General features: G+C 35.7%; 1 protein-coding gene and 1 non-coding gene across 2 annotated transcripts; both read left to right on the top strand.

Annotated features, from left to right (window-relative positions):
- Positions 1–11,434: 11,434 nt before the first annotated feature.
- On the top strand, positions 11,435–15,720 carry LOC146930185 (AT-hook motif nuclear-localized protein 7-like). The gene is made up of 5 exons (XM_085708282.1): positions 11,435–11,906; positions 13,325–13,392; positions 13,540–13,674; positions 14,201–14,368; positions 15,189–15,720. Exons 1-5 carry the CDS (start codon positions 11,576–11,578, stop codon positions 15,507–15,509), a joined length of 1,023 nt encoding a protein of 340 aa, XP_085564408.1. The 5' UTR covers positions 11,435–11,575; the 3' UTR covers positions 15,510–15,720.
- Positions 15,721–25,679: 9,959 nt separating this feature from the next.
- Positions 25,680–25,786, top strand: LOC146930184 (small nucleolar RNA R71). The gene has a single exon (XR_015009176.1). It is a non-coding gene; the product is annotated as a small nucleolar RNA R71 (small nucleolar RNA).
- The last annotated feature ends 1,489 nt before the right edge of the window (positions 25,787–27,275 follow it).

Here is a 27,275-nt window from a genome sequence, read left to right as displayed (position 1 = left end):
GGAGGAAAAAAATATACAAGAGGGGGGGACTAAGCTAAAACCCACAAAACAGGAAGCAAAAAACGGAAACAATCAATACCAATCGCCTAAGGAACCCTGTAACAGGCATACCACAACGATCCTAAAAAAATTCAGCCTGCAAAGCGTGAAGCTACACCGAGAATCAAATCGCACCCTGAAACGAATGACCCATATTAGCCAACAAATTTGTGCAACAGTTGCATTCTCTGAAAATATGTGAAGAAATAACTTGTTGTACTTGCAAAAAAGTACGGTAAGGATACTAGGATTCTAGGATTTAGACCGATGATCAGATGCCTTGAGAATGATCTCAAGAGTAGTATTTATAGCCTGCTATGGGCTTGGGTTTCGGTTGCTTGACTCCCAAGCAACAGGGGTATTTATGTATTTTAGGCGGTTTCTGGAAGCTTCTGGAAGCTAAGGAGGGCGGCATCCTTAGGAGGACGCGCATGGGCCTTGGCAGCCCTTCTGGAGGGCGTCTGAGCCCTTCTAGAGGGCGTCTATGCCCTTAGGAATATTATGACGGTTCACTTGTATCCCTTGATTACAAGCATTGTGCCAATGATTGCGAAGCATAACCGGAACCAAAGAACGGTTTTTAAAAATTGAGAGGGCACTAGTGGAATCACTCTCTAACCATTTGTTTCTCCATCCATAGTGTGTGACATACTCCATAGCCAGAATAAAACCATGAATTTCAGCGTAAAAAACAGAAGACAATCCCATATTACAAGCACAGGTACCAAGGAAAGTACCTAGATGATCTCGAAACAAACATCCACAAGCACCATGATTTTCAATGACTGAGCCATTTGTATTCACTTCCAACTCACCAAGAAAACATCTCTAAGCTGACGATTATGCAAGGAAACCGAAAAATAATCAAGAAGCTTAGCATCAACAGCAATACACTTACCCCCAGAAATATTATCACTCATACTGATCGAGGCATGAAGTCGCACCTGTGTTGCATGAAGAGGAGCCTTGTTCAGGGAAAACCGCAAGGTATTTCTAGACAACCAAATCAAGTGCAAGGTGTGCACCACCGCAGCCACATAAATATCCCGAGCTTGAGAGGAGCAACGCGGCAGAATAGAAAGAAGCAGCGACTGAAAAGAAGTAACATCCAAGGACATCCAAGGCAAGGTTTAATATACCACCAAGCCAATTCCAAAGCGCCGTTGCAAAGGGGCATCGAAGAAACAAATGTTTAGAAGTTTCATCAATCTTCAAACAAAAACTGCAAACTGAAACAATAATACATCCCCAGAAATGAGGGTTCTCGTGTGTGGGCATTTTACCATGCATGAGACGCCAATAAATAAAAGAATGGGAAGGTGGAATGCAAGTCTTCCATATCATAGCAGCCTAAGGAATAATAACATCAACCGGTCCAAGAAAGCGAAAGCTTGTTTAGCAGAAAGCTTACCATCAGTGGAATGAGACCAAACAAGAGAATCAAGAAGGTAAGTACAAGGAATAACAATGGAGTCTAGCCGATCTGCCACTCCAGGAGCGTCAAACACCTCCGAAGGAATGTCCCAGCCACCATTAACAATAACATCTGCCACGGAACTAGTAAAATCCGCATGAAAAATAAGTGCAATCTACAAGATAGAAACCAATGGTTTACCAAGCCAGTTATCCGTCCAAAAATGAATATTTATTCCGGTTCCACAATACATAAAGAGTTGGAAGCAACAATACCAACATGCACTTTAATACCACACCAACCTAAAGATTTAAAATAGTGCTAAGTCGGTTGCCTATTTGAGAAAATAAATGCTTCCGTAGCAACCCCAACTGTAACGCCCGTCTTAATTATTTGATTATTTAGAAATATATTTATATATATTTATATGATTTATGATTTAAGTGATTTTCATGATTGATATGTGTGAATTTTATGATTCATGAAGTTGAGTAGTTTATATGATTTATAAATAAATTATGTGGGGTATATGATGTTGTGAAGTTGTTATGTTGGTATGACTTATTTTATTATTAAATAAAATAAGATATGAGAAATAAAATAAAAATATTAAAAATGGGGTTGTGTTGTGAGATGAGTAAAATTTAGTAGTGAGAAGAGTAATATGAAGAGATAAATAGACAGACATAAGTTAGAAAAACAGTACGTACGTTTTTGGAGAAAAGGGGAGAAAAAGTCAGAAGAGGAGAACAAGAGAGAGAGGGCTGCGATTTCTGCAATTACCAGGTAAGGGTGAGACTAACTTTCAATATTATTAAGGGTATAATTCATTAGAATGAATTTAGCATGATTAGGTTGAGTTTAGGTGAGAATTGGGAATTAGGTTTAAGACCAATTTTGATGATTGAACCATGAAAAGATGTTAGATCGATGCAAAATTAGTGTACAGACCTTAGATATTGCCTAGGATGATGATTAGATGCTATTTGGATGAAAGAATCATGAAAATAGGTGAAAAGTTGTAATTTTTAGGTTTCTGGCCGTACTGACATTCATCGCTCGCAACTGCGAGCAAGAACACTCGCAACTGCGAGCTAAGAACCAGAGCTCGCCACTGCGAGCAATACAACTCGCAACTGCGAGTGACCTGTAAGCTCGCCATTGTGAGCAGGATAGCTCGCCATTGCGAGCAAGGAACTTTAGGAATCCCAGAATGCACGCTTTGCTCGCCGTTGCGACCAAAGTTACTCGCCACTGCGAGTTAGGCTGTTAGTTGCCCAAAATTGTCCCGATGCGATCCTTTCACACGTGTAGTCATGACTTGATCTTAGAAGTAAGAAAGAGGGTTGTTTAGGATACTTTCAGAAGTTCCAGAAGTCTGTTTAAGTGACTGAGATTAGTAGTGATGATGTATAAGAATTATTTATGATGCTTTATGATGATAAGTTGTTATGATTCATTTCCTTTAATGTTGATATGTTATTTTAAACACTGCTATATGTTGTAATTGTTGTTGGTTGCTGCTGTTGATTGTTAAAGTCTTGAAGTTGCATGAGTCGGTCTAAGTTGCAAGAATTTAAGAAGTCGTCCATGATTATGGAGTTATATAAGATGTTCACGTTGTTGTCTAAGTTGTAGGAGAGATTGAGTCCATTGTATACTCATTAAAGTTGGGGGCTTTAGGCCCGGCAGCCTTTGTGCTCAAACTACGTTGGGGGCTTTAGGCCCGGCAGCTTTATGCTCACACATTGAAGAGCCTAATTACGCTCATTTATGTTGTTGAATGGTACCACATGCATTTGCATATCAAGAAGTTTCACGATGGTTTAAGTTGTTAAGTTGTTAAGTTAATAAGAGTTGCATTGTCAAGTTGAGTCGTGTTGTCGAGTCAAGGGTTAAGTTGAACATGATATTTAATGATGATGATATATGATGATGGTATTTGATTATGAAATGATAATATGCTAAGTGATAAATGTTTGATATGTTAATAATGTTTTATGTCGCTAAATGCATTTTAATGAATTATATGCTTAATTTATTGACTGTGAAATCTCAACCCTTCTGCTTGAAAATGTTGCCCTTCGTATGGGTAACTTGCAGGTAATAAAGACTAGAAGTGTTCGTGAGTGGACTCCTCACTTGTGTCTAGGTGCTCTGATACGTAACGGGATGGAACATGCTTTCATATCTATTCCTTACGTGTCTTTTATAAACTTTTTATGAATAAGTATTGAACCAAATTATGAGATTTTCTGATAAGGCCTGTGTGCCAAGACTTTTATCATGTTGAACTACTTTCCGCTGCGTAGCTTCAGATTTTTGATGTTGAATTTGAAATATAATTATTATTATCTGTCTTATGACTTTCAAGATTTATGTGACATTCCGTTTATGACTTAAATACTCTGATTTATGATGAAATTTTTATGTTGGGAAAACGGGGTGTTACAATTGGTATCAGAGCGGGTCGGTCCATTCGGCCAAGTAGTTGAGTCGATTCGTGTCGTTTAACATTTGGAATACCATTATTATGTTATTCTGATTGTTGTGTGTTGTGTAGAGAACTGGTTAAAGTACAACCATGTTCACATTAATTGTTTTTAGTAAGTCGATGTATTTCTCTTCTATTGAAGAGGAAAGTGGAGCAGAGTTTTTGTCTACTAAGCAGCTGAAGCAGTTAGAACGCGATGAAATTTTGATGTTTTCATTGATGGCGTCCTGGTCCATTGGGAATCAAGCAATGGATGATAAACTACAAGTGGTGTGCGATTTTCCTGAAGTTTTTCCTGATGAAATTCCCGATGTACTTCTAGAAAGAGAAGTTGAGTTTACGATTGATCTTGTTCCGGGAACGAAGCCTGTGTCTATGACACCTTACCGTATGTCGACATCTGATTTAGCCGAGTTGAAGAAACAGTTGGAGGATTTGCTTGATAAGAAGTTTATAAGAACGAGTGTTTCACCTTGAGGAGCGCCCATGTTGCCAGTGAAGAAGAAAGATGGTAGTACGAGGTTGTGCATCGATTATCGACAGTTGAATAAAGTGACTATAAAGAATAGATATCCACTTCCTAGAATTGATGACTTGATGGATCAGTTAGTGGGTGCTCGTGTGTTCAGCAAGATTGACTTGAGGTCGGGTTATCACCAGCTTAAAGTAAAAGATGAAGATATGCAGAAGACGGCTTTTAGGACGCGATATGGACATTATGAATATAAGGTGATGCCTTTTGGTGTGAGTAATGCGCCTGGCGTGTTTATGGAGTATATGAATCGCATTTTTGATGCATTTTTGGATCGCTTCGTGGTTGTGTTCATCGATGATATTCTGATTTACTCTAAGACAGAAGAAGAACATGCGGAACATTTGAAGATTGTCTTGCAAGTGCTGAAAGAGAAGAAGTTGTATGCTAAATTGTCCAAGTGTGAATTCTGGTTGAATGAGGTAAGTTTTCTTGGCCATGTTATTTCTGGTAGTGGTATTGCAGTTGATCCATCTAAAGTTGAAGCAGTATCACAATGGGAGACTCCTAAGTCAGTTACAGAGATTAGAAGCTTTTTGGGTCTAGCAGGTTACTACCGAAGATTCCTAGAAGGATTTTCTAAGTTAGCACTTCCGTTAACGCAGTTGACGTGTAAAGGTAAAACCTTTGTGTGGGACGTACATTGTGAGAACAGTTTTAATGAATTGAAGAAGCGATTGACGACGGCTCTAGTGTTGATTTTGCCGAAACATGATGAACCTTTTGTGGTGTATTGTGATGCATCCAAGTTGGGCTTAGGCGGTGTACTTATGCAAGATGGTAAAGTGGTTGCTTATGCATCAAGACAGTTGAGAATCCATGAACGAAATTACCCTACTCATGATCTTGAATTAGCTGCAGTTGTATTTGTGCTTAAGATTTGGAGACATTACTTGTATGGTTCGAGATTTGAGGTGTTTAGTGATCACAAGAGCTTGAAGTATCTGTTTGATCAGAAAGAATTGAATATGAGACAACGAAGGTGGCTAGAATTATTGAAAGATTATGACTTTGGCTTGAATTATCATCCGGGTAAAGCTAATGTTGTTGTAGATGCCCTAAGTAGGAAGACTTTGCATATGTCCGCTATGATGGTTAAAGAGTTTGAATTGCTTGAACAGTTTAGAGATTTGAGCTTAGTTTGTGAAATGTCTTCTCGGAGTGTTAAGCTGGGAATGCTGAAAATTGATAATGATTTCCTGAAGAGTATTAGGGAGGCGCAGAAGGTTGATGTTAAGTTTGTAGACTTGTTGGTTGCTAGTGATCAAATTGAAGATAGTGACTTTAAGGTAGATGATCAAGGTGTGTTGAGGTTTCGAGGTAGGATATGTATTCCAGATAATGATGAGATAAAGAAGATGATTCTTGAAGAGAGTCATAGGAGTAGTTTAAGTATTCATCCGGGAGCTACAAAGATGTATCAAGACTTAAATAAATTGTTTTGGTGGTCTGGATTGAAACGTGTTGTAGCACAATTTGTGTACTCTTGTTTGATTTGTCAGAAGTCAAAGGTAGAACATCAGAAACCTGCTGGATTGATGACACCGTTAAATGTACCAGAATGGAAATGGGATAGTATATCCATGGATTTTGTGACGAATTTGCCGAATACTCCTAGAGGGAATGACGCCATTTGGGTGATTGTTGATAGATTGACAAAGTCGGCACACTTCATTCCGATCAATATTAGTTTTCTTGTAGCTCAGTTGGCAGAAATTTATATTCGAGATATTGTGAAGCTGCATGGTACTCCTTCAAGCATTGTGTCAGATAGAGATCCAAGATTTACTTCTAGATTTTGGAAGAGTTTACAAGAGGCTCTAGGCTCTAAGTTGAGATTGAGTTCGGCTTATCATCCCCAAACAGATGGTCAGTCGGAAAGAACGATTCAGTCACTCGAAGATTTGTTGAGAGTATGTGTACTTGAGCAAGGTGGAACTTGGGATAGTCATCTCCCGTTGATAGAGTTCACTTATAATAATAGTTATCATTCAAGTATTGGAATGGCACCTTTCGAGGCCTTGTATGGTCGGAGGTGTAGGACTCCGTTGTGTTGGTTTGAAACAGGTGAAAGTGTGGTTCAAGGACCAGAAATTGTTCAACAGACTACTGAGAAGGTGAAAATGATTCAAGAAAAGATGAAAGCGTCACAGAGTCGACAAAAGAGTTACCATGATAAGCGTAGGAAAGACCTTGAGTTTCAAGAGGGAGACCATGTGTTCTTGAGGGTTACCCCAACGACCGGTGTTGGTCGTGCATTGAAGTCAAAGAAGTTGACTCCGAAGTTTATTGGTCCGTATCAGATATCGGAAAGAGTCGGGACGGTTGCGTACCGAGTGGGTTTACCACCGCATTTATCAAATTTGCATGACGTGTTTCATGTGTCGCAATTGAGGAAGTATGTTCCAGACCTGTCCCATGTGATTCAGAGTGATGATGTGCAAGTTAGAGACAACCTTACGGTGGAGACTTTACCTTTGAGGATTGATGATCGCAAGATGAAGACGTTGAGAGGCAAAGAGATACCTCTAGTGAGAGTTGTTTGGAGTGGAACGACTGGTGAAAGCTTGACGTGGGAGCTAGAGAGTAAGATGATGGAGTCTTACCCAGAGTTGTTTGCTCGAGGTAAATTTTCAAGGACAAAAATTCTATAAGTTGGGGAGAGTTGTATCGCCCGTCTTAATTATTTGATTATTTAGAAATATATTTATATATATTTATATGATTTATGATTTAAGTGATTTTCATGATTGATATGTGTGAATTTTATGATTCATGAAGTTGAGTAGTTTATATGATTTATAAATAAATTATGTGGGGTATATGATGTTGTGAAGTTGTTATGTTGGTATGACTTATTTTATTATTAAATAAAATAAGATATGAGAAATAAAATAAAAATATTAAAAATGGGACTGTGTTGTGAGATGAGTAAAATTTAGTAGTGAGAAGAGTAATATGAAGAGATAAATAGACAGACATAAGTTAGAAAAACAGTACGTACGTTTTTGGAGAAAAAGGGAGAAAAAGTCAGAAGAGGAGAACAAGAGAGAGAGGGCTGCGATTTCTGCAATTACCAGGTAAGGGTGAGACTAACTTTCAATATTATTAAGGGTATAATTCTTTAGAATGAATTTAGCATGATTAGGTTGAGTTTGGGTGAGAATTGGGAATTAGGTTTAAGACCGATTTTGATGATTGAACCATGAAAAGATGTTAGATCGATGCAAAATTAGAGACCTTAGATATTGCCTAGGATGATGATTAGATGCTATTTGGATGAAAGAATCATGAAAATAGGTGAAAAGTTGTAATTTTTAGGTTTCTGGCCGTACTGACATTCATCGCTCGCAACTGCGAGCAAGAACACTCGCAACTGCGAGCTAAGAACCAGAGCTCGCCACTGCGAGCAATAGAACTTGCAACTGCGTGTGACCTATAAGCTCGCCATTGCGAGCAGGATAGCTCGCCATTGTGAGCCAGGAAATTTAGGAATCCCAGAATGCACGCTTTACTCGCCGTTGCGACCAAAGTTACTCGCCACTGCGAGTTAGGCTGTTAGTTGCCCAAAATCGTCCCGATTCGATCCTTTCGCACGTGTAGTCATGAGTTGATCTTAGAAGTAAGAAAGAGGGTTGTTTAGGATACTTTCAGAAGTTCCAGAAGTCTGTTTAAGTGACTGAGATTAGTAGTGATGATGTATAAGAATTATTTATGATGCTTTATGATGATAAGTCGTTATGATTCATTTCCTTTAATGTTGATATGTTATTTTAAACACTGCTATATGCTGTAATTGTTGTTGGTTGCTGCTGTTGATTGTTAAAGTCTTGAAGTTGCATGAGTCGGTCTAAGTTGCAAGAATTTAAGAAGTCGTCCATGATTATGGAGTTATATAAGATGTTCACGTTGTTGTCTAAGTTGTAGGAGAGACTGAGTCCATTGCATACTCATTAAAGTTGGGGGCTTTAGGCCCGACAGCCTTTGTGCTCATTAAAGTTGGGGGCTTTAGGCCCGATAGCCTTTGTGCTCAAACTACGTTGGGGGCTTTAGGCCCGGAAGCTTTATGCTCACACGTTGAAGAGCCTAATTACGCTCATTTATGTTGTTGAATGGTACCACATGCATTTGCATATCAAGAAGTTTCACGATGGTTTAAGTTGTTAAGTTGTTAAGTTAATAAGAGTTGCATTGTCAAGTTGAGTCGTGTTGTCGAGTCAAGGGTTAAGTTGAACATGATATTTAATGATGATGATATATGATGATGGTATTTGATTATGAAATGATAATATGGTAAGTGATAAATGTTTGATATGTTAATAATGTTTTATGTCGCTAAATGCATTTTAATGAATTATATGCTTAATTTATTTACTGTGAAATCTCACCCCTTCTGCTTGAAAATGTTGCCCTTCGTATGGGTAACTTGCAGGTAATAAAGACTAGAAGTGTTCGTGAGTGGACTCCTCACTTGTGTCTAGGTGCTCTGATACGTAACGGGATGAGACTTGCTTTCATATCTATTCCTTACGTGTCTTTTATAAACTTTTTATGAATAAGTATTGAACCAAATTATGAGATTTTCTGATAAGGCCTGCGTGCCAAGACTTTTATCATGTTGAACTACTTTCCACTGTGTAGCTTTAGATTTTTGATGTTGAATTTGAAAGATAATTATTATTATCTGTCTTATGACTTTCAAGATTTATGTGACATTCCGTTTATGACTTAAATACTCTGATTTATGATGAAATTTTTATGTTGGGAAAACGGGGTGTTACACCAACCATTGAGACTCCTCCGACAAAAGCTGTCAAGCTAACTGTCATATTAAGGACTATACCTTACTAAAAAAAAATCAAAGAGATCTTTTTACTAAAAAGAAATCGAAGGTGAGAGACAGAGAGGTCCAACGATTTTGAATGGGCACAATGAAATCAACCATCAGCTTTTTATATATCAGATTGAAAATCTGTGAAAAAAATGAGAGGAAACAGTCTATGAATGAACAAGTACGGTGATTTGGATGTGAACTCTGATTAATGAATGAATATTGAGAGAGAAGACATATGGTTTATATTTGTTCCTCTCACCTCTCACAATAAACACTCCTCTCATTTGATACACCCTCTCTCTCTCTCTCTCTCTCTCTCTCTATATATATATATATATATATATATATATCATTTTGATTTGTTCAAAAAAAAACACAAGAGTTTTAAAAATAACTTACGTTTACATTCCGATATCACGTGACCGAACTCCGTAACATTAGGTATAATTTTAAATTTCTAAATTAGGCTAGGAAAAATGTTTTCCTAAAATAAAAAGTTAAGGGTTAATAGGTCTTTACCCCCTGTAATATAGGTCATTTCCGGTTTTCCCCTGTAAATTTTTTTATTTTATTTACAACTCTGTAATTTTTGTTTGTTTTGATTTACCCCCCTAATAGGCCAAACAAAAACGAAAATTTCTTGAAAAAATAAAATAAAATTGGTTTTTGTTTGACCTACTAGGGGGTAAATCAAAACAAAAAACATTTACAGGGGGTAAATCAAAAAAAAAATTACAGGGGGAAAACTAGAAATGACCTATATTACAGGGGGTAAAGACCTATTAACCCAAAAGTTAATACCACATTGCATACTAATAAATATCTTATACAATCCTCGTGAGCTTAGCTCAGTTGGTATGGACAATGCATAATATATGCAAGGTCCGGGGTTCAAACCCCGACCACCACAAAAAAAAATATCTTATACAATGAATAAAACTCAGAAAAAGCTAAAACATTATAAAAAATTAATTTTTTTTTTAAATCTTAGCAATTAAAATTTTAATTTTAATTTTTTTGATTACAAAGAGGGCTTAAAAGCCGGGAAGGAGAAAAAAAACTACAACGAGATCAAACGAGGGACATAAACTCCTAAAACATCAGCTACTACCAAATGACTAAACTGAGTCGGACAAGACTTATAAAAATAAATATTTGTATGCAAGGAACATTCAAGATCAGCTAAAGCATTTGTACAATGATTTGTTTCTCAATAAGAGCGGCGCACCACCACCTCACAATCCATCTGAAGGAGACGACGAATCCTTGCAACTAAATATCTACCCATAATACTTCCATTCTTATTACGGTTGAGGATATTCACCACTAAAGAAGAATCTACCTCCACCTTTACAGCTTGAAATCCCAACCTTCTGACATACGCCAACCCTTCATACACTCCCCCACATCTCTGCCATGTATGCACTTCTCAATTCCCTTCGCGAAACCTCCCAACCACTCTCCACCACTTCCCCGAATAATACCACCACAACCAGCTATACCATTATCCTTGCAAGACCCATCATAATTTAACTTAACTCAATCATTCGGAGGTGGTTTCCAGCCAACGAAGACCATTTCCCGATGCAGACTAGTAACAACTCTACTAACTTTATCAACATTTTTATAATCTTTAACAATTGTTTGATAGAAAAAATCCAATATATAAATTAATTTCATTTTGGTAATCCTCACGATTCCATCTTTCACTAATATATATATATATATATATATATATATATATATATATATATATATATATCAATTCAAAATAACAAGAAAATCGGATACAACTATTCACAATAATAATAATTAGTAATAAATATTAATATATTATTTTGTCCTTTTTTATCTTAAATTTCAAACTTGGGAAAGGGATATTGGCTCCATTCACACACAAATACAACTCATCTGCCCAATTAATTCGATTCTACTTATGATTTATTTATATTTAATATATTTATTATTATTATATATAAATAAATATAATTATGCATATAATTTTTTGACTAAAATAAATAGGCCTGTTTGAAAAAAAAGATACAGAAATTGAAGACAAATTCAGAAAATCAATTGAAGGGTAATTTTATGATAAATTGAAGAATAATTTCAGGTAAAAAGTGAGTAAAAGAAAGGTTTTTATTTTTATTACTTTTTCTTTTAATTTTTCCTTGAACGTTCTGCAATACAGTGTATTAAAACAAAACACGCTTCATATTTTTTGCACCATCTTCAGAATTTCAAAGGATATCAAAACCACTCATGGAGGATCAAAACCTAAACCTACCCAATACTCTTTCACAGTCTTCAACCCAAAACGAGTCAGAAACAACCAACAATGCTGCCAACGTGACGGAAGCTGTGGGAAATGATGCTGGTTCGGACACTGGAGCAAAGTCCAAATCTGTAGGCTCGGAATCTGCTCCGGTAAAAAGGGGCAGAGGGAGGCCTCGGAAGTATGAGGTTGGCGGGAACCCATTGTCTCCGGTGACACCGACACCAGGGCTTGCTATTCAGCCTTATGGAAGTGAGGAGAAGCGTGGAAGGGGACGTCCTCGTGGTTCTGGAAAATTGCAAATTTTGGCTTCCATCGGTATGAGTTTCTTCTACTTTTCATTGGGTTTTTTTGTTCCTTCCTGTTTACGTTTTCATTTTTTTTTACACTTGAAACTTGTTGAAATGATAGCGTGTCGTATCGTTAATTTGGTATAAGTTACACTTTTTTCCTTTTAAATTGTACTCTCAAATTTCTACTACGGAAAAGTAATTTTGTTTTTTTGATGGATTTGATGATGAATAACTAATAAAACACATTTCACATGGATCATAAAAAAAGCTCATTTCACGTGATAGATGATTTTGATAGTTGATTTGAGATGAATTAACATACTTAGGCCAACAATTCAAATTTGACAATCAAGATATGTGACAAAAGTTACTACATCTAATCTAAATCTAATTGAAGATGTGTTTAAATTGGAGGTCGAACATTTCCTACAACACAGCCTTATCACCTATTTAGTTTTTTTTGTATATCTTGTTTCTACTCATTCACTCGTCTCTTATTTATTATTTTAAGATTTTAGTTTTACAATTTTAGTGGAAATTAGATAGTTTTTTTTACTATTACATAATAATTTGTGTTTTATTTTGTTAAAACAAATTGTGTTTTATGTTATTTTCTCGCTAATGTTGGATTGATATTTGTTTGGAATTGGAAAGTTGAGGTAATATTTATCGTTTGATTGTTAAATATTTATCCTTTGATTGTTAAAGACATTAAAGTTATCATGAAATCCTGCAAACTGTTATAGACTTATAGGATTAATACAATTAGTATTCAGTTATTCATATATGAAAAATAAGATTGGATTTTGAGTTGCCCAAACGGTGTTTTGTTAAAGGGAATTTTTTTTATCTATTTATATTTAATTACCAAAAATCTTTTATTTTTAATATTTATTTAACAAGTATTAGGCGCGAAATATCTACCGACTTTTCTGATAACTAATAACGGTGTTTTGTTAAACGGAATTTTTTTATCTATTTATTTTATTACCAAAAATCTTTTATTTTAAATATTTATTTAACAAGTATTAGGCGCGAAATATCTACCGACTTTTTTGATAACTAATGTTCGCTTGACTACATTTAGTGAGGTCACTTAATGTCGGTTTTCCACTTGATTAATTTCGGGTTCTTGGGACGGTGAAATTTAGGATGTTATGATATTTAAAAAATTTAGAATTATAATAATATAATATAAGTTTTAAATACAAAAATAATATTTCTAAGTCCAAAGATTTTTGAGTAAATAGACAATTACCCCCCGAAATTGTAAGTTTTGTCAATTACTCCCCTGAGGTACATCTTGTGTTTGACTGGTTCTCATCATATTTTAATGTATTTCTTTTGGATTCTTCAAAATAATAAGATTGTTAAATGATTTTTTGTAGGCATGTAATTTTATCAATTTACCATGCCTGGAAATGAAATTTATATTTGTGACAGGTGGATGTGTTGGAGAAACGGCTGGAGGAAGCATGTCACCTCATGTGCTGATTGTGAAACCTGGAGAGGTAATTACTATGAGACAAGAGAAAATATATTTCAAATTCTAATTTGTGCCTTTTAAAAATGGTTTACCTCAAAAAAAAATGGTTTGAAGTGAACTATTGAGATTAACTTGGTATAACCGATCAAACCAATTTTTTGGTGATTTTCAGGATGTGGTTGGAAAGATATTTGCATTTTATCAAAAAGGTCCTTCTTCAGCTGTTTGCATTCTTTCTGCTACTGGCACTATATCAAGTGTCACCCTTCGCCAACCTGGTGTTTCTGATGGTTTTTTGACATACGAGGTACAATTGTATAAACAATTAATCTCCTCTGATAAGTGTTAATAGGGATAACCTTGGCGCAACTGGTAAAGTTGTTGTCATATGACTGAAAAGTCACATGTTCAATTCCTGAAAACAGCCCATCCCAGACCGTGCGTACCCGAGAGTTTTAATGCACCGGATTGCCCCTTAATCTTTCACCATCACGTCTTTATATCTCAACTCACAAATGTTATGTTCTACTATTCAACCTATGAAATTTTTATTTCAACAATAATTTTCTAAGTGGAAAAGTAAGAGAAATGGAGAAATTTAATGAAGTGTAAATAAAGACGTAAAAGGGAAACATGGAAATTTAAACTAAATTTGTAGTCTTTAATAGTACTAATTGTGTAAAGACTTGTGCTATTAATACCAACCAAATAGAACTAACAATAAGACAATTAGCCTAATAAATTGGATGTTTAAATAAGCTCTCTTATTCCTCCATTTTTTTGTGTATGTGTGTTATCTTGTTTTGTTGACTTTTTCCTTTATGTAAATACAGGGTCACTTTGAAATTTTATCTTTAAGTGGATCATGCACCTTCACTAGTGGTGCTGCTGGTGGTGCACAAAGGAAAATTGGCATGCTGAGTGTGTCATTGGCTAAACCTGATGGGGAGGTTTTTGGAGGTGGTGTTGAGAACACATTGATAGCTGCTACTCCTACTCAAGTAAGAATTATTTTGAACATCCATATGTAGTCTGAATTCAATATGAAAGGTGATAGTTAGATACCATAGTGTATCTAAACTAACACAAACAGTGCATAAGATAGATTGTCTTTGCTCTTTGGATGGAAATAAATCTTATCAAAAAATATATGAACTTTATAATTTCTTTGTGAATTTGCTATGATACCCTTTAATGATATGTTGACTTGCTAGTAATGTTTCCATAGAATTGATTCAATGTACAAATTATAAACGGCTTCAATTTATTGAATTTACTTGTGACTTGTTAATTTTGAAGATTTCCAGTATCATATGCTCTAGGGGTAAAACCCTAGATCTACAAGAAAAAAGTTGGTTACCCAGGGGTAAAACCCTTGGTAACGACTGAAATCCCTAGGTAACGCATATTTTCTAAAGGGTTTCTAATTAAGGGGCAAATAATAGTAAAAAAATCGAGTGTCAAAATACTTTTATGAGGAATTATAAACCTCATAATCTTTACGTAAGAGTAATATCTCGGTAATGTTTTGTCAAAAAGCCTCTAGGTAATGGTTACAAGGGGCAGAATTTCTCGAATTTTTTTATTGAAAAGTGGTTAGGGTTTCAATCCCTAACTCTTGCATGTTCAAAAAAACCATGGTTGGCAGAAGAGGACTTACCTTGTGTGTCAAATAGATTCTCCAAGGATGATTAGTCACTTCTAAATAATAGTGAATACCTTGTGCCTATAACATAGTTATAAAAAAATATTGATGATTACTTGTTATTGAATTATCTTTGCGTTGCATTTCACACACTTAAATCTCTCTTTTTCCACCAGCTTGTTTTGGCAACTTTCAAGCAAACCATAAGCAATCAAATCAAGAGAAAGCACTCATCAATGGCTTCAACTGCTTCAAACATGCTGGCGAGAGAAAATAACTCAAAAGTTCCCAAGTTAACAACAGAAGGAGAACCTAGCTGCCTAACTGCAACAACAAATACTAATGGTGCAATAGCAGAAGATAATGTCACTATTGTTGCTGATGAAAGTGTTCAACCCGATTCTATTGATCGTAATGGTATTGATCTTGAGAGCCAGACACCGGAGCCTGTTAAAAGATCTCCAGATTTTGATTCCAACCATGTTCCTGAAGAATGAAGCACCTCTCTTCAACCTTTGAGTTATGCAGAACATAATTTCTCTCCCTCTCTCTCTATCTCATATTTTTATTGCATATGTTAGCAGCAGGTTTTGTTTGACATTGTTGGAAGTGAAAGTTAGTTTTCTTTGGTGGCATGCATAAAACTTAGGGAATACAATGGATGAAAAATAATATTTGCAGACTCACTAATTGGATTTTTATTGGAAAGTTATGATGCTTTTTTGGATTTATTTATTTAGTTTTAATTGATTTTTTTTCCTTAATAACTATTTAAATTTCATATATCATTCTCACTTTATTAGTATCTTGTTGGAACAAGTTTATATTAAAAATTGGCAATTTATTATTTTTGATGTTATTTTTATCATACAATTTTTGAACAAATATAGCATGATTAATATTATAGGTATATTTTACGATGAACAATTCTATATATATAGGTGCTCAGTGGCGGAGCCAGGAATTTCATAGAGCCTGGGCGAAAAATATATGCAAAAAAATTTAAAAGAGAGGTTCGTCTTTTTTTGAACAAAATTACAATTTGAATTAAGAGAGATGGAATATTACCTGCCAACATTCATCTATATCCAAACCAATACCGACGATGCAATGAGCACACCGATGTTGATTGAGAAGTAAAACCAGTTGAAGAAAGAGCTCTTCTTTTTCCTCTCTTTCTCATCTGTTTCATCAAATTGGTCCGCACCAAAAGATGAGACACATGGTTTGATACCACCAGTTCCAAGAGCAATCAAGTAGAGAGCTATGTACATTGATGCGGTTTGTGCCGATGTTGGATGGCAAACATTACCATCACATGATGGCTTAAGTCCAGGTGCAGTAGCAGACAATGTTAGAAGTACCATTCCCTGCAGAGAAAATCAACATTTGTTACTAATATTGTGCTCAAAATATAATGAAACTGAACATGATTTGCACCAATAAACAATATTCTATGTGGTCTTAACTTACAATGACATAGATAACAGAGAAGCTAGCAATTGTCCAATATCTTCCCAAGTATGAATCAGCTAAAAAGGCTCCAAGCAATGGTGTGATGTAGCATGTGCCAGACCAGGTTTTGACACTTTTAGCAGCAGCTGCATTTCCCTGATTGAAACGTTGCCCGAGATAGTTCACCAAGTTTGTACTCATACCATAGTATGTCAATCTTTCACAGCATTCATTTCCTGTCACAAAAATGTTTCAAAATTCAGCATCTTAGTATCTTCAAATCATAATACACAAGCATATATACAAAAGTGTTGTCAAATTACGGCTATATAGTGTAGCGGTATTTGAACAAATTGCTATAGTTCTGTAATACACGATAAACCAGCGCTATAGCATAGTGGAATTTGAAAAAGCGACTATTTCCCGCGATTGACAACACTGATATACAAACATTCAGATACATTATTATGCAAAGTTTACACAACATTGTTTCAATAAAGATTAATCATATACCAAGAATGAACCAGCAAGCTTTCCAGTTTCCAGTCTTTTCCTTGTTGCGCAATTTAGTCAATTTTTCAATTCACATAACAACTACTACTAATCTTTTACTGTAGTAGTCATTCTAAGTTCATTCAAACTTCAATTGCAAATAATCATTCCCAATTTCCCATTCGAACTTCATAGCTTTTCCCATTCAAACTTCACATATTTTTCAATTCACATAACAACTTCTACTAATTTTTCAATTCACATAACAACTTCTACTAAGAATATCGTTTAAATTTGTCCTTCAAATGATCAATTTTTCAATTGCACAACCAATTTTACAATTTTTCTAAAACCCTAAAACAAGGAAAGAAAGGAAGGAGAAGAAGAGATTACCTTTAGAGAATTAGAGTGAATGAGAAGAAGAGATTAGCAACCAGGAGAGAGAAGACACACTTCTCGAATCTTCACAACAAAACGACACTGTCAACAGACTCCGTCTCCGCAGATGACATTTTCCACAGAACGGCCAGATCAAAACCATCTTACCCACTCTTCGATCAATCTTTACTAAATGGCGTCGTTTCTGTTTCTCCCGTTCTCCCTGAAACGGTGCCTCGCCGTCGTCGTTTACCTCTGAAGAAGCTCATGGCAGCGAACAGAGAAGTGAGTAGAGTACGCGTGTGATGTATTTGCCCAATTTGCCCAATTTTTTTTTTTTGAAGTGTGTAAATGGGCCTATAGGTTGGGCCTAATGTGAGAAAATTGCGGATCGAGCCCGGGCGACCGCCCGGGGTCGCCGGGCGCTGAATCCGCCCCTGTAGGTTCTCCATAGTGGAGCAGTACTTGAGAAATATGTCGAAAAAATACAGGAAAATGAATGAGCGTCTATTTTTTGTCAAATCTGCAATAGAACCGTCACTATCTCACTCCTTGACTACTATTTAGGGTTTCATCTTCATTCTTGTCTTTCCATTTCCTTACTGTTTGTTCCCAATCATCCTTGTGTTCTTGAACCAGTGTATATATTTTTGGCTCATTATTGTGTTCACAGTTCAGTTTAGAGTAAACCTAGTCACCGTCCGTCCTTTCGTCCTCAACGCAAGCATCTCTTGAAAGCCCATACATTAATGGTCATCAACCAGTAATTCTTCCATCACATTAATGGTCTCAAAAGAATTTGTAGTGATCAAAATACGGGCAAAGTGAAGCCTTTCAATATTCGATGTACAAGATTCTACCTTTAATAGCCTTCTATATGTCGAAGAAATCAAATTAAGAAAGTAAATATTCCAAACATGCAACATAACATCATGCAGTCGCAACCAAGCTCCTCTTTCATAAGCATTATCATCCTTCGATATCCACACACGCACCTCAACAAAGAACATATTGTAAAAATCCACCGCTTCATTATAAACAGATAACATGTCTTCTTTTTCCATAACAAATCAGAAACACATTGTCTCCCCTCATTGGTATCACACAAACATGTTGAAATCTGACATCAATGATCTTTTGCGGAACAACTTAAAAACTTTCTCCTTTAAAAACCTTGCAACAACACCCTTACTCGCCCAAGCAATATCATCCTTTTTAGAGTAATATTTCCTAATACGCTCTAATCTCGACCTCCAAGCAACCAAATCTACCTCTAGTTTGCTCCCCTTCCCAATGATCATATCTACTTTCGAAACATCACTTACAACCTGCTTTTTACAACATATACCATCCGTTGTTCCCTTTCAACCGCAAGACAACGAGCATTATTCTTAACCTTCTCTAGTTCCAGCCTTCGTGCTTGGTCTTTCTCTCTCTCTCTCTCTCTCTCTCTCTCTCTCTCTCTCTCTCTCAAACCGCTCATTTTTTCTCCCTCGTCCTTATTATTTTTTTCTCCCTCTTACAATGTAATTTTTCCCCCTCAGCCAAATGCTTCCTCACCCCATTCCTTTTCTCCCCTAACTCTTTACCTACACCACCAAACCTATCAAAGTGTGCCACATTAGCCCAAGCCCTTTGATGCCCAAAAAAGACATTTTTCATAGCTCTGTCTAGTTTACCAACATCCCGCATGTAAATAGAACACACAAATCGAAAAACATGACCTCTAGCATTTCTATTATGGGAAACATAAACATCAGATAGAATACCACATGCCTCAAAGCCTTTTATCAACTCCACATACTGAAAATGTTTGGGAATATTAGTAAAATAGAAGGTAGCCGTCATTGGTAAAAGATTACCACGGGTAACATAATTGTGTCGCAAGTGGGGTAGTGTTAATTGTCTCCTTACATGTGAACGCCCATGAACCTAAAAGTAAAGATCTGGCGCTAACGTAGTAAACCAAAATGAGCCCTAAACCGAAAGACACGTACTATAGCCAACCTATCGGCGCAACAGTTACCTTCGCGGAAGATATGAAAGAAATAACCTCGAACATTCCAATAGAAAATATTCATTCATTGAGCATTTGGAGAGCAGTTACCCCTTGAGTAGGTTCGATACGACGGGTTTCCCAAGACATGTTGCTTCAATTTTTGTTTTTGCTTTTGGTTAAGACCAGTGTGAATGGCTCTTCAGCGGATCTTTGATCGTACTCCCAAATTCTCTACCACAATTCCATATCATGCTGAATATTAACATCATTGTGTTGTTCTAAGTTTTCCCTTTGCATGACCATCTTGCTGTCCTCAGGTATTGTAACAACCTGATTTTCGCTAGATTTATTTTTATTTATTATTATGTGTGTTTATATATGCTTGTTTGTGATTATTTGTCTTTGTGTGTATTTTATTTGGGATTAGTGGATTTTGCACTCAGGGGTATTTTGGTCATTTTGAGAGCAAGGGTAATTAGTAATTTCACTGTGAGGATTATTTGTAGTGTATTAGTGGCATAAATTATTTTTACTAAGTTATTTTATCTGTTATTTTATCCGTTAAGTGAGTAGAAACTTTGTGAATTAGTTAATGAGAACTTTGAGCCCATTAAGACATTTGAGAGTTGAGCCAATTTGTGTAGAGCCTATATAAACTCTAGTCTTTAGAGAAATTAGGTCATTTACACACTTCACAAACTTTTGAGAGAGGTAGAGAGAGAAAGAGCAAGAACGAGGGTTAGAGAGAAGAACTTGAAGAGCATGAGGAGGGTAGAGATTCAAGGAGCAAAAGTGAAGCCAAGGTTAGGATTGTGCTCAATTGAGGTAAGGGGGATAATGTTCATTCATAATTTAAGCTAGAATCTCTTTCTACTTAATTCCATAAGTTCTTATTTAGTGAATTGAGATTTTTGTGAATTTAAAAGATGAATTTTGTGTACCCACTTTGATACTAAGTTTATGTATGTGAAATTGATGCTAAACATGTTGTTGAATTTGCTTGTTTGAATTGTGGTTATATGAAACTTTGTTGATTTTTGCTCAAATTGGTGTAAAATGATGTTGTGGTTGTAATTGTTGATTAATTCATGGTTAAATGATGTTGTTGTTGTTGTTGGTTTATGCCATGGGTATTCATAATTATGAAGTTGTAGTGTGAATTGAGTTGTTTGAGAGTTTTTGTGAAAATGAACTAGATGATGATTTTGAGATGAATTGGTGTTTTAATCCGATGTTTTGTTGTTTTGAATACCTTTGGATGTTTGTAATCACGTGTATAAGTTTTGGGGTCGATTTTGGGTGTTAGGGGATCAAAATTGGGATTTTGGTATGAAATTGGAGTGAATTCCCGAGAGCTGAGTTTGTTGTTTTTCTGTCAAACTCGCCACGACAAGTAAATTTGGCCATGGCGAGTTGCTCAGTGCAGCAACTCATGATTTTTGCATTCCAGGCATCGGGGGTCGATCCGAGTGGTTCCAAACTGATTCTTTTGACGTAATTAAATGTATTTGAGCTTTCTAAACCTTTGGTAACATCAATTGAATTAGATTGGACTTGGTTTTGTGAATCGTATCATAACTTTTTGAAAATAGTTCAAGAACATGAATTTTTCCAAAAACTCGATTTCTCACGGGAAAAATGTAGGACTAAGGTTGTTTAGCATTGTTATGATTTGTAAAAATGTTTTGGATGGGATTCATGGACTTTAACTTGGTTTTATCTTGAAAACTTGAATTTCTTTGAAAAACGGTAAAGCGATACGAACTTTGCAAAACTTTGGAATTTAAGTGATTTGACCTATGAGACATTGATGTATACACTACTGCACTCATATGTGATTTGTGTATATATTTAGTTGAGGTTTCCAAACGTGTTTGATTTGTTTTGTCGGATAACTTGGAAAATGAAGGAAGGAGATAAACTTGTCATGATTTGGTGATTTCTTAGAATTAACCTAGGATACTCATATGCATAAGCTACTATGAACATAAGTGAGTAGTGCATATGCTTTGTTGAGGCAATTGATCATGTTTGCTTAATTTTGGTTGAAATTCTAGAATTGTTTTAAAGTTGTGAATTATAGACGAACTTTATCAAATTGGTGCTTTTGACCGGATAATTTGTCGTAGACTTGAATTAATGTTATTAAGATAAACTGTGAATGAATTGATGATGCTTGGGTGTTTGATGTGGTGAATATCATAATGTGGATTAATGTCCGTCCTTTATGCAAGTGGTGACTTTGGAACTTATTGTCTCCTTAAGATGTTGTTGCAAATGATGATCATGTTAATGTTTGATGTTTGTATGATGACTCTTGTTTGAATTATGACTTGTTGGTCATGTGGATTGTAAAACTTGATAATGCTATGGTGTTGATATATAAAGAAATGTAATTGGAGGTGTACTTTTACATTGCTTGGTGATTATGTTGTTGGAGCTAGGTGCATTGTCGAGTCTTTCTTAGTCCATGCATCATAGTCATATTGAGTCATATGAAAAATGGAAAAGGAGGTGTACTTTTACATAGGTGAATTGTAAGAGGAGGTGTACTCTTACATAGGTGAAATACATAAAAGGTGGTGTACTTTTACGTGGGTGTGGATTCATACGGTAAAATTATCTCTGGAATCCTTTGGTACCACATGCATATAGGTGTCTTGTCTAGGGGCATTGCATAATTTGTCATGAGTCATAATTGCTTATGTGCTTGGTGGATGTTGTGAATGGTGAATTATGTGATTTAGTTGAATACGTGCATAAATGTTTATGTGCATTGGTGAAATTGGTGAATTGTGTACTTGATGATGTTTTGTTATATTTGTACACATGGTGATTTTTAATTGACGATGTTTAATTTGGTGACAATAATGAAGTGTGATTTATATGAATGTGATTTTATGATCTTTTTGGTGACGATGACTTTCTTGCTTATACTTTCAAAATGATGAATTGTATTTGTTGAGTTAATTATGCTAAATGAGGAGTTAGGTGAGTAGTTCTTATATTGATTGATATTGTTAAGTGATGAATTGTGATAATGATCTAAGGTATTAATAGGCTTGATGTGCTATCATAAAAGTATGATAACAAGATTGATGTTGAACTGGGGATACTATATATGTGATCGTAGTATTCTAGGAATGTTTAGTATGTGTTATGCATGAATCCTTGAATGCTTATGTTGTTTACGCTTAATTATGATGATGTGAAGCTAACCCCCAGTGTTCTTTGGTTGACCGCCTACCTATTTGTATGAATGGGTAGACGACGTGCCGGAGTAGTTTTATTGCTTGCTTGGTGAGTGCTTGAGGATAGCGGGAGCTACCTCCGTTATCTGTTTTTGGAGCCTTAGTTTAGGGCTCTGATTTAGGATGTCGGACTTTTATTTCGTTGACTATGTTGTTTAGATTTTACTCACATGTTGAGATTGGAGATTTATTTAATGATGTATGTATAATGCTTATGACATGGCTATTTGGAGATGTATGCTAATGATCCATTGCGATGCTTTGTGACATTTTTAGTATGCATGTTTTGAGAGTTATTGAAGATGTGACGTCTATTTATTGAATATTTGTATTATTCGTGTGTTTTATCGCTTTAATAGAAGTAGGGCGTTACATGTATCATGGTTGAATTAGTGTTACCGTCAATCGGATGAACAACCTGACCATCTAAAATCTGAGTATGCACTGCGAGCTGCTCATGGACAGCAACTGCAGAAACAATGGAGACGGGAGCCTGTGAGTGTGGAGGGCTTGTAGTTGAACCTGATAGGACCTCATCTTCTTGATCTTTCTGGTTTTGCACAACCGACTCTAAATCTGTGTGACTCTCAATTTTCTGCTGAATATCGGGCATAAATTTAGAAGCCAACGTGAGGATCGATTGAACATCATGTACTGGAGATTATAGCCTCACTATTTCATCGGAAACATTATGCAACACCATATGAAAGGTAGTCCTAGAATGGTCCATATGTTGTGGGGATGTTTGAACAAGTCAAATTTCTATCTGTGCATCTAAATTATCGGCAGGAACAACTTGCGCCTTCTCTACAGGCTGCTCAAGCTGAGCGTTAAGTACTTCGACACTCTCTTGTTGAATGTCGGCAATCTTGAGAGACTTCTCTGCGTGTGACTCATGTTGCTGCTGGGGAACCACAACTTCAAACGCCTTAGATGATCCAATGCCTTCTGGGTTATCCGGTGGCTTCCACCCTTGCGTGTATCGTTTCTGCGAATTTACCAGCTTCTTTGCTTTGTCAACCGGATGCTCGTGTTTATCAGCTTGTTTCGGATGTAACCAACGATAATAAGTTACATTATGACCAATGCTTTTGCAATGAATGCAAAAATCTGGTAGCGCCTCATATTCAATCTCCACCAGCTGAATGCAAAACATTCGCGTTCCACCAGATCTTCATAAAAATAGCTTTGGAAAGATCTAAATCCAACATTAATCTGGCATAGTGTCCAAATAGTACGTTCTTGGTAACATTATCAATTAATAATGGTGTCCCGACAGCCCCGTGATCTCAAACAAAGTTCTCTCCATCCAATATTCCTGTGGTAATTCCCACAATCGAATCCAAACCTGTGTATGTGTCTGCAATTGTGTGGGAGTGTTAAAATCCTTTTTCCGTTCAAATAAACGCAGCACACCTGGCTTCAAGTTTACCGTACTTGCTGCCCATACTGTGCAGAAATCATCATAAGAAGCAAAGGAGAACTCATAATACCCCCGACCTAAGGATAACATAAGCCACTGCCCATTAGTCTTCCATAAATTCTACAACTTTGCAATGATATCCTTGGAAGAGTATGGTTTATCCCTCTTGTTCAATACTAGCCTTCCCCGAAGGTTAACCTTACACGCTTCTAACCCTCGAACATAAGCCTCAGTCGTAATCTTAAATGAAAGTTAGTCTCCACGAATTAACGGCGTTGGAAATGGATCAGAGAAATGTACTCGAGGTCCTCTGACAACATGTACAAAGAACAATTTTGATGTAGCAGCCACTGCAGAAGGAGACATTGTTGCCTGTGGAAAAGACTTTGAAAAAACGGCCACTGTAGTATCAGAAATCTGTGCCTGCACGGTTACTGGAAGGGAAACCGAAGTCGCAACTTCAACCATCCAATCAAACATGGCGAGCCATGCGATGCTGCGACCAAATTGATGTGAACAATCTGTAAATCAATTGTGTGAATTGGTGTTGTTGCTCTGCCAATTCTCCACTTAATTTGCCAAACGTGATAACCCACGAATTGGAAACCAACACTATTATAATTGTATGCAAGTGATGATACCACAAATTGTAAAAGCCAAAAATCCTACTAATTCAAATAAGAGAACATGTCAATCCAAATATGTATTAAAAGCATCTTAAGTAGTAATAAGTGTGAAGCCAACACTTAACTGAATTGAAGAAATTAACTAGAGGAAATAAACTCTATGGAAGAATTATGGTGCCCAGGCTAGGAGGTTGAAACCCTAGTAGAGTCATTATCGCAATTCCCCATTGCCCTCAAGTCATTCTTTCAAAACTAATGCAAGTATACACTGTCTGAAGTAATAGTATAAAATGATTGAACCCATAGGGACCAGGGCGCTATAGCTCTCTCCAGCTTTCCAACGATAAACTTGGTCGCAAGAAAATTAAATAATTCATCTGGTGTCACAATAATAAAAGTAAAATATTAAAAGCAATAACAGTTCAGGAAAGCATCTAAAAACACTTAGAAAGTATCAAAAATAAAAGTGTGGTTTATAACAATGATTCAGTTATGACATGGTTTTGCAATAATATAGAGAGAGATATATATCATTGTATAGCTTCCTGGCAAGAAAGACCTTTTGGAAATGACACACCTTCCGGGTTTCTATCATAATATCTAACAGGCAACATTACTATGCTAGGTCTCAGTAGCTCTTCATTTATGGAGAGGTTTAACCTTTTGCCTATGACAAGAAATCTAGATAGATCTTTACTCTTTACATTCAAAGACCCATGGTAATAGCAAGAAGTCTATCAAGTTCCTATAACTTCTCGGTCTCAAGGACGTAAGATATATATATATATTCATATATACTTTAGTTTCAAGGAATTGAGCAATAAATGTAAAAATGATCAAGTTTTACTTTGATCATTGTTAAAACAAATTGTTTAAAAGAAGCTTGAAGTTGTAAGTCTATAACCTTATGCAAATATAATCATAAGCTCGCCATATCTAAACCACTAAAGGGCTTTAGCTCATGACAGGATTAACATCAAAAAATAAATCTTATTGAGGGACCAAGCATATTATAAAAGGTTTCCATCTGTATACAAACATGTATCCTATGATGAGGACACCTTCTCAATAATTCTTTAACCATTTCCCAAGCTTCAAAAAAAGTTTCTTTGTTTGTTTGCTTGAAAGATGGTATATCATTCCTATTTCTTGAATTAATGACTAGAGGAAAATATTTTTTCTAGAACTTCTCAGCAAGTTCTTTGCAAGTGGTGACATAGTTAGGTTCCAAAGAGTTTAATCTTGAAATTATTTGATACTTCTATGAGTTGCTTCATTTGTAGTGGAGGAACATCAGTGACTGCTCCTGATAATTGGCCAATGGTTTGCAACATTTTAAACATCATAGGTTTGAATTCAAACTGAACAGCGGTTATATTGGGTCTCACTATGCTTGTGTGTAGGGTGTTTGGATCAAACACTACATATTCTCTAATAGATTTATCCTTGTCATTTTCCATATCAATTGTGTTGTTGTTTGGTTGGGTTTGACACTTTTTGCATTTTCAATTGTACGGATTTTGATATCAAATAAAATCCAAATAAAAAGACATATTTTTTATTTTCGATGAATTGAAGATGGCTCAGTAACAATGTAACAGCCTGTTTCTAGCTAGAATTATTTTAATTATTTATTATATGTACTTATGTGTGTTTATATATGCTTAATTGTATTTGCGTGTATTTGATTTGGGATTAGTGGATTTTTGGTCTAGAAGGGTATTTTAGTCATTTTTAACACTAAGGGGTCTTTTGGTCATTTGGCAAATTAGGGTAAATTAATAATTTTATTAGGAAGGTTATTTTTGGTGTTTTAGTAAGAATAGTTAATTTTACTAGTGAATTGAGATAATTAATTTGGGATGGTAATTATTTGGTGTTTAGCGAATTAATGAGTAGTAACTTTTTAGAATTTGTTAGTAAGAAGCTCATTGTGAATATTAGAAACCCAACCCATTGGAGAGTAGTATATATATTTAACTACTCATGAATGGAAATTAGTGTTAGAACATTTCATCTCATAACAAAGGGAGGCTAGAGAGAGAAAGTGGGAAGAATAGAGAGAAGAGAAAAGGAAGAACTTGGAGAAGAGGAGAGCTAATTAAAGATTGGAAGCTAGAGGGAAAGTGAAGCCATGGCTGGTGGAATTAAAGCTTTGAGGTAAGGGGGGTATAACTTTTTCATCTAGTAAGCTATAATCTCATCTTTTTGCTTATAGGTCATAAGTGCTTTTGTGTGAATCATGACTTTTGTGATTTTTGATGTTGAATTTCATGATTCTAATTGATGAGTAATTATGGGTATGTTAAACTTCATGGAATTGATGTGTTTATGAGTTCAAGTTCATAGCTGATGTTTGAAATAAGTTGTTTTGGTGATTTTTGCTCAATTAAGTGTAAACCATGAATTTGTGAGTAATTATTGTTCAAACATATTCCTAATCACTTGATATATGATTATATATGTTTGTATGTTGTTGGGGTTTGAATTGTTGTTGTTGTTTGTGAAGTTTGAATAAAAATGTGAAAATATGAGTTTTTGGTGAAAAATAAGTTTGATGATGATTTTGTGATGAAATGAGGTTATGGATTTATGTTTGTAAGTGTTTTGATTGTCTTTTGATGTATATTAAGTAGTAA

Source organism: Medicago sativa, chromosome 4, assembly GCF_051527215.1.
Source record: "Medicago sativa cultivar Bolivia chromosome 4, Bolivia_mono, whole genome shotgun sequence".
Classification (NCBI taxonomy): Eukaryota; Viridiplantae; Streptophyta; class Magnoliopsida; order Fabales; family Fabaceae; genus Medicago; species Medicago sativa.
The sequence above is the reverse complement of the archived record's forward strand: the minus strand, read 5'-3'. Positions and strand labels throughout refer to the sequence as shown.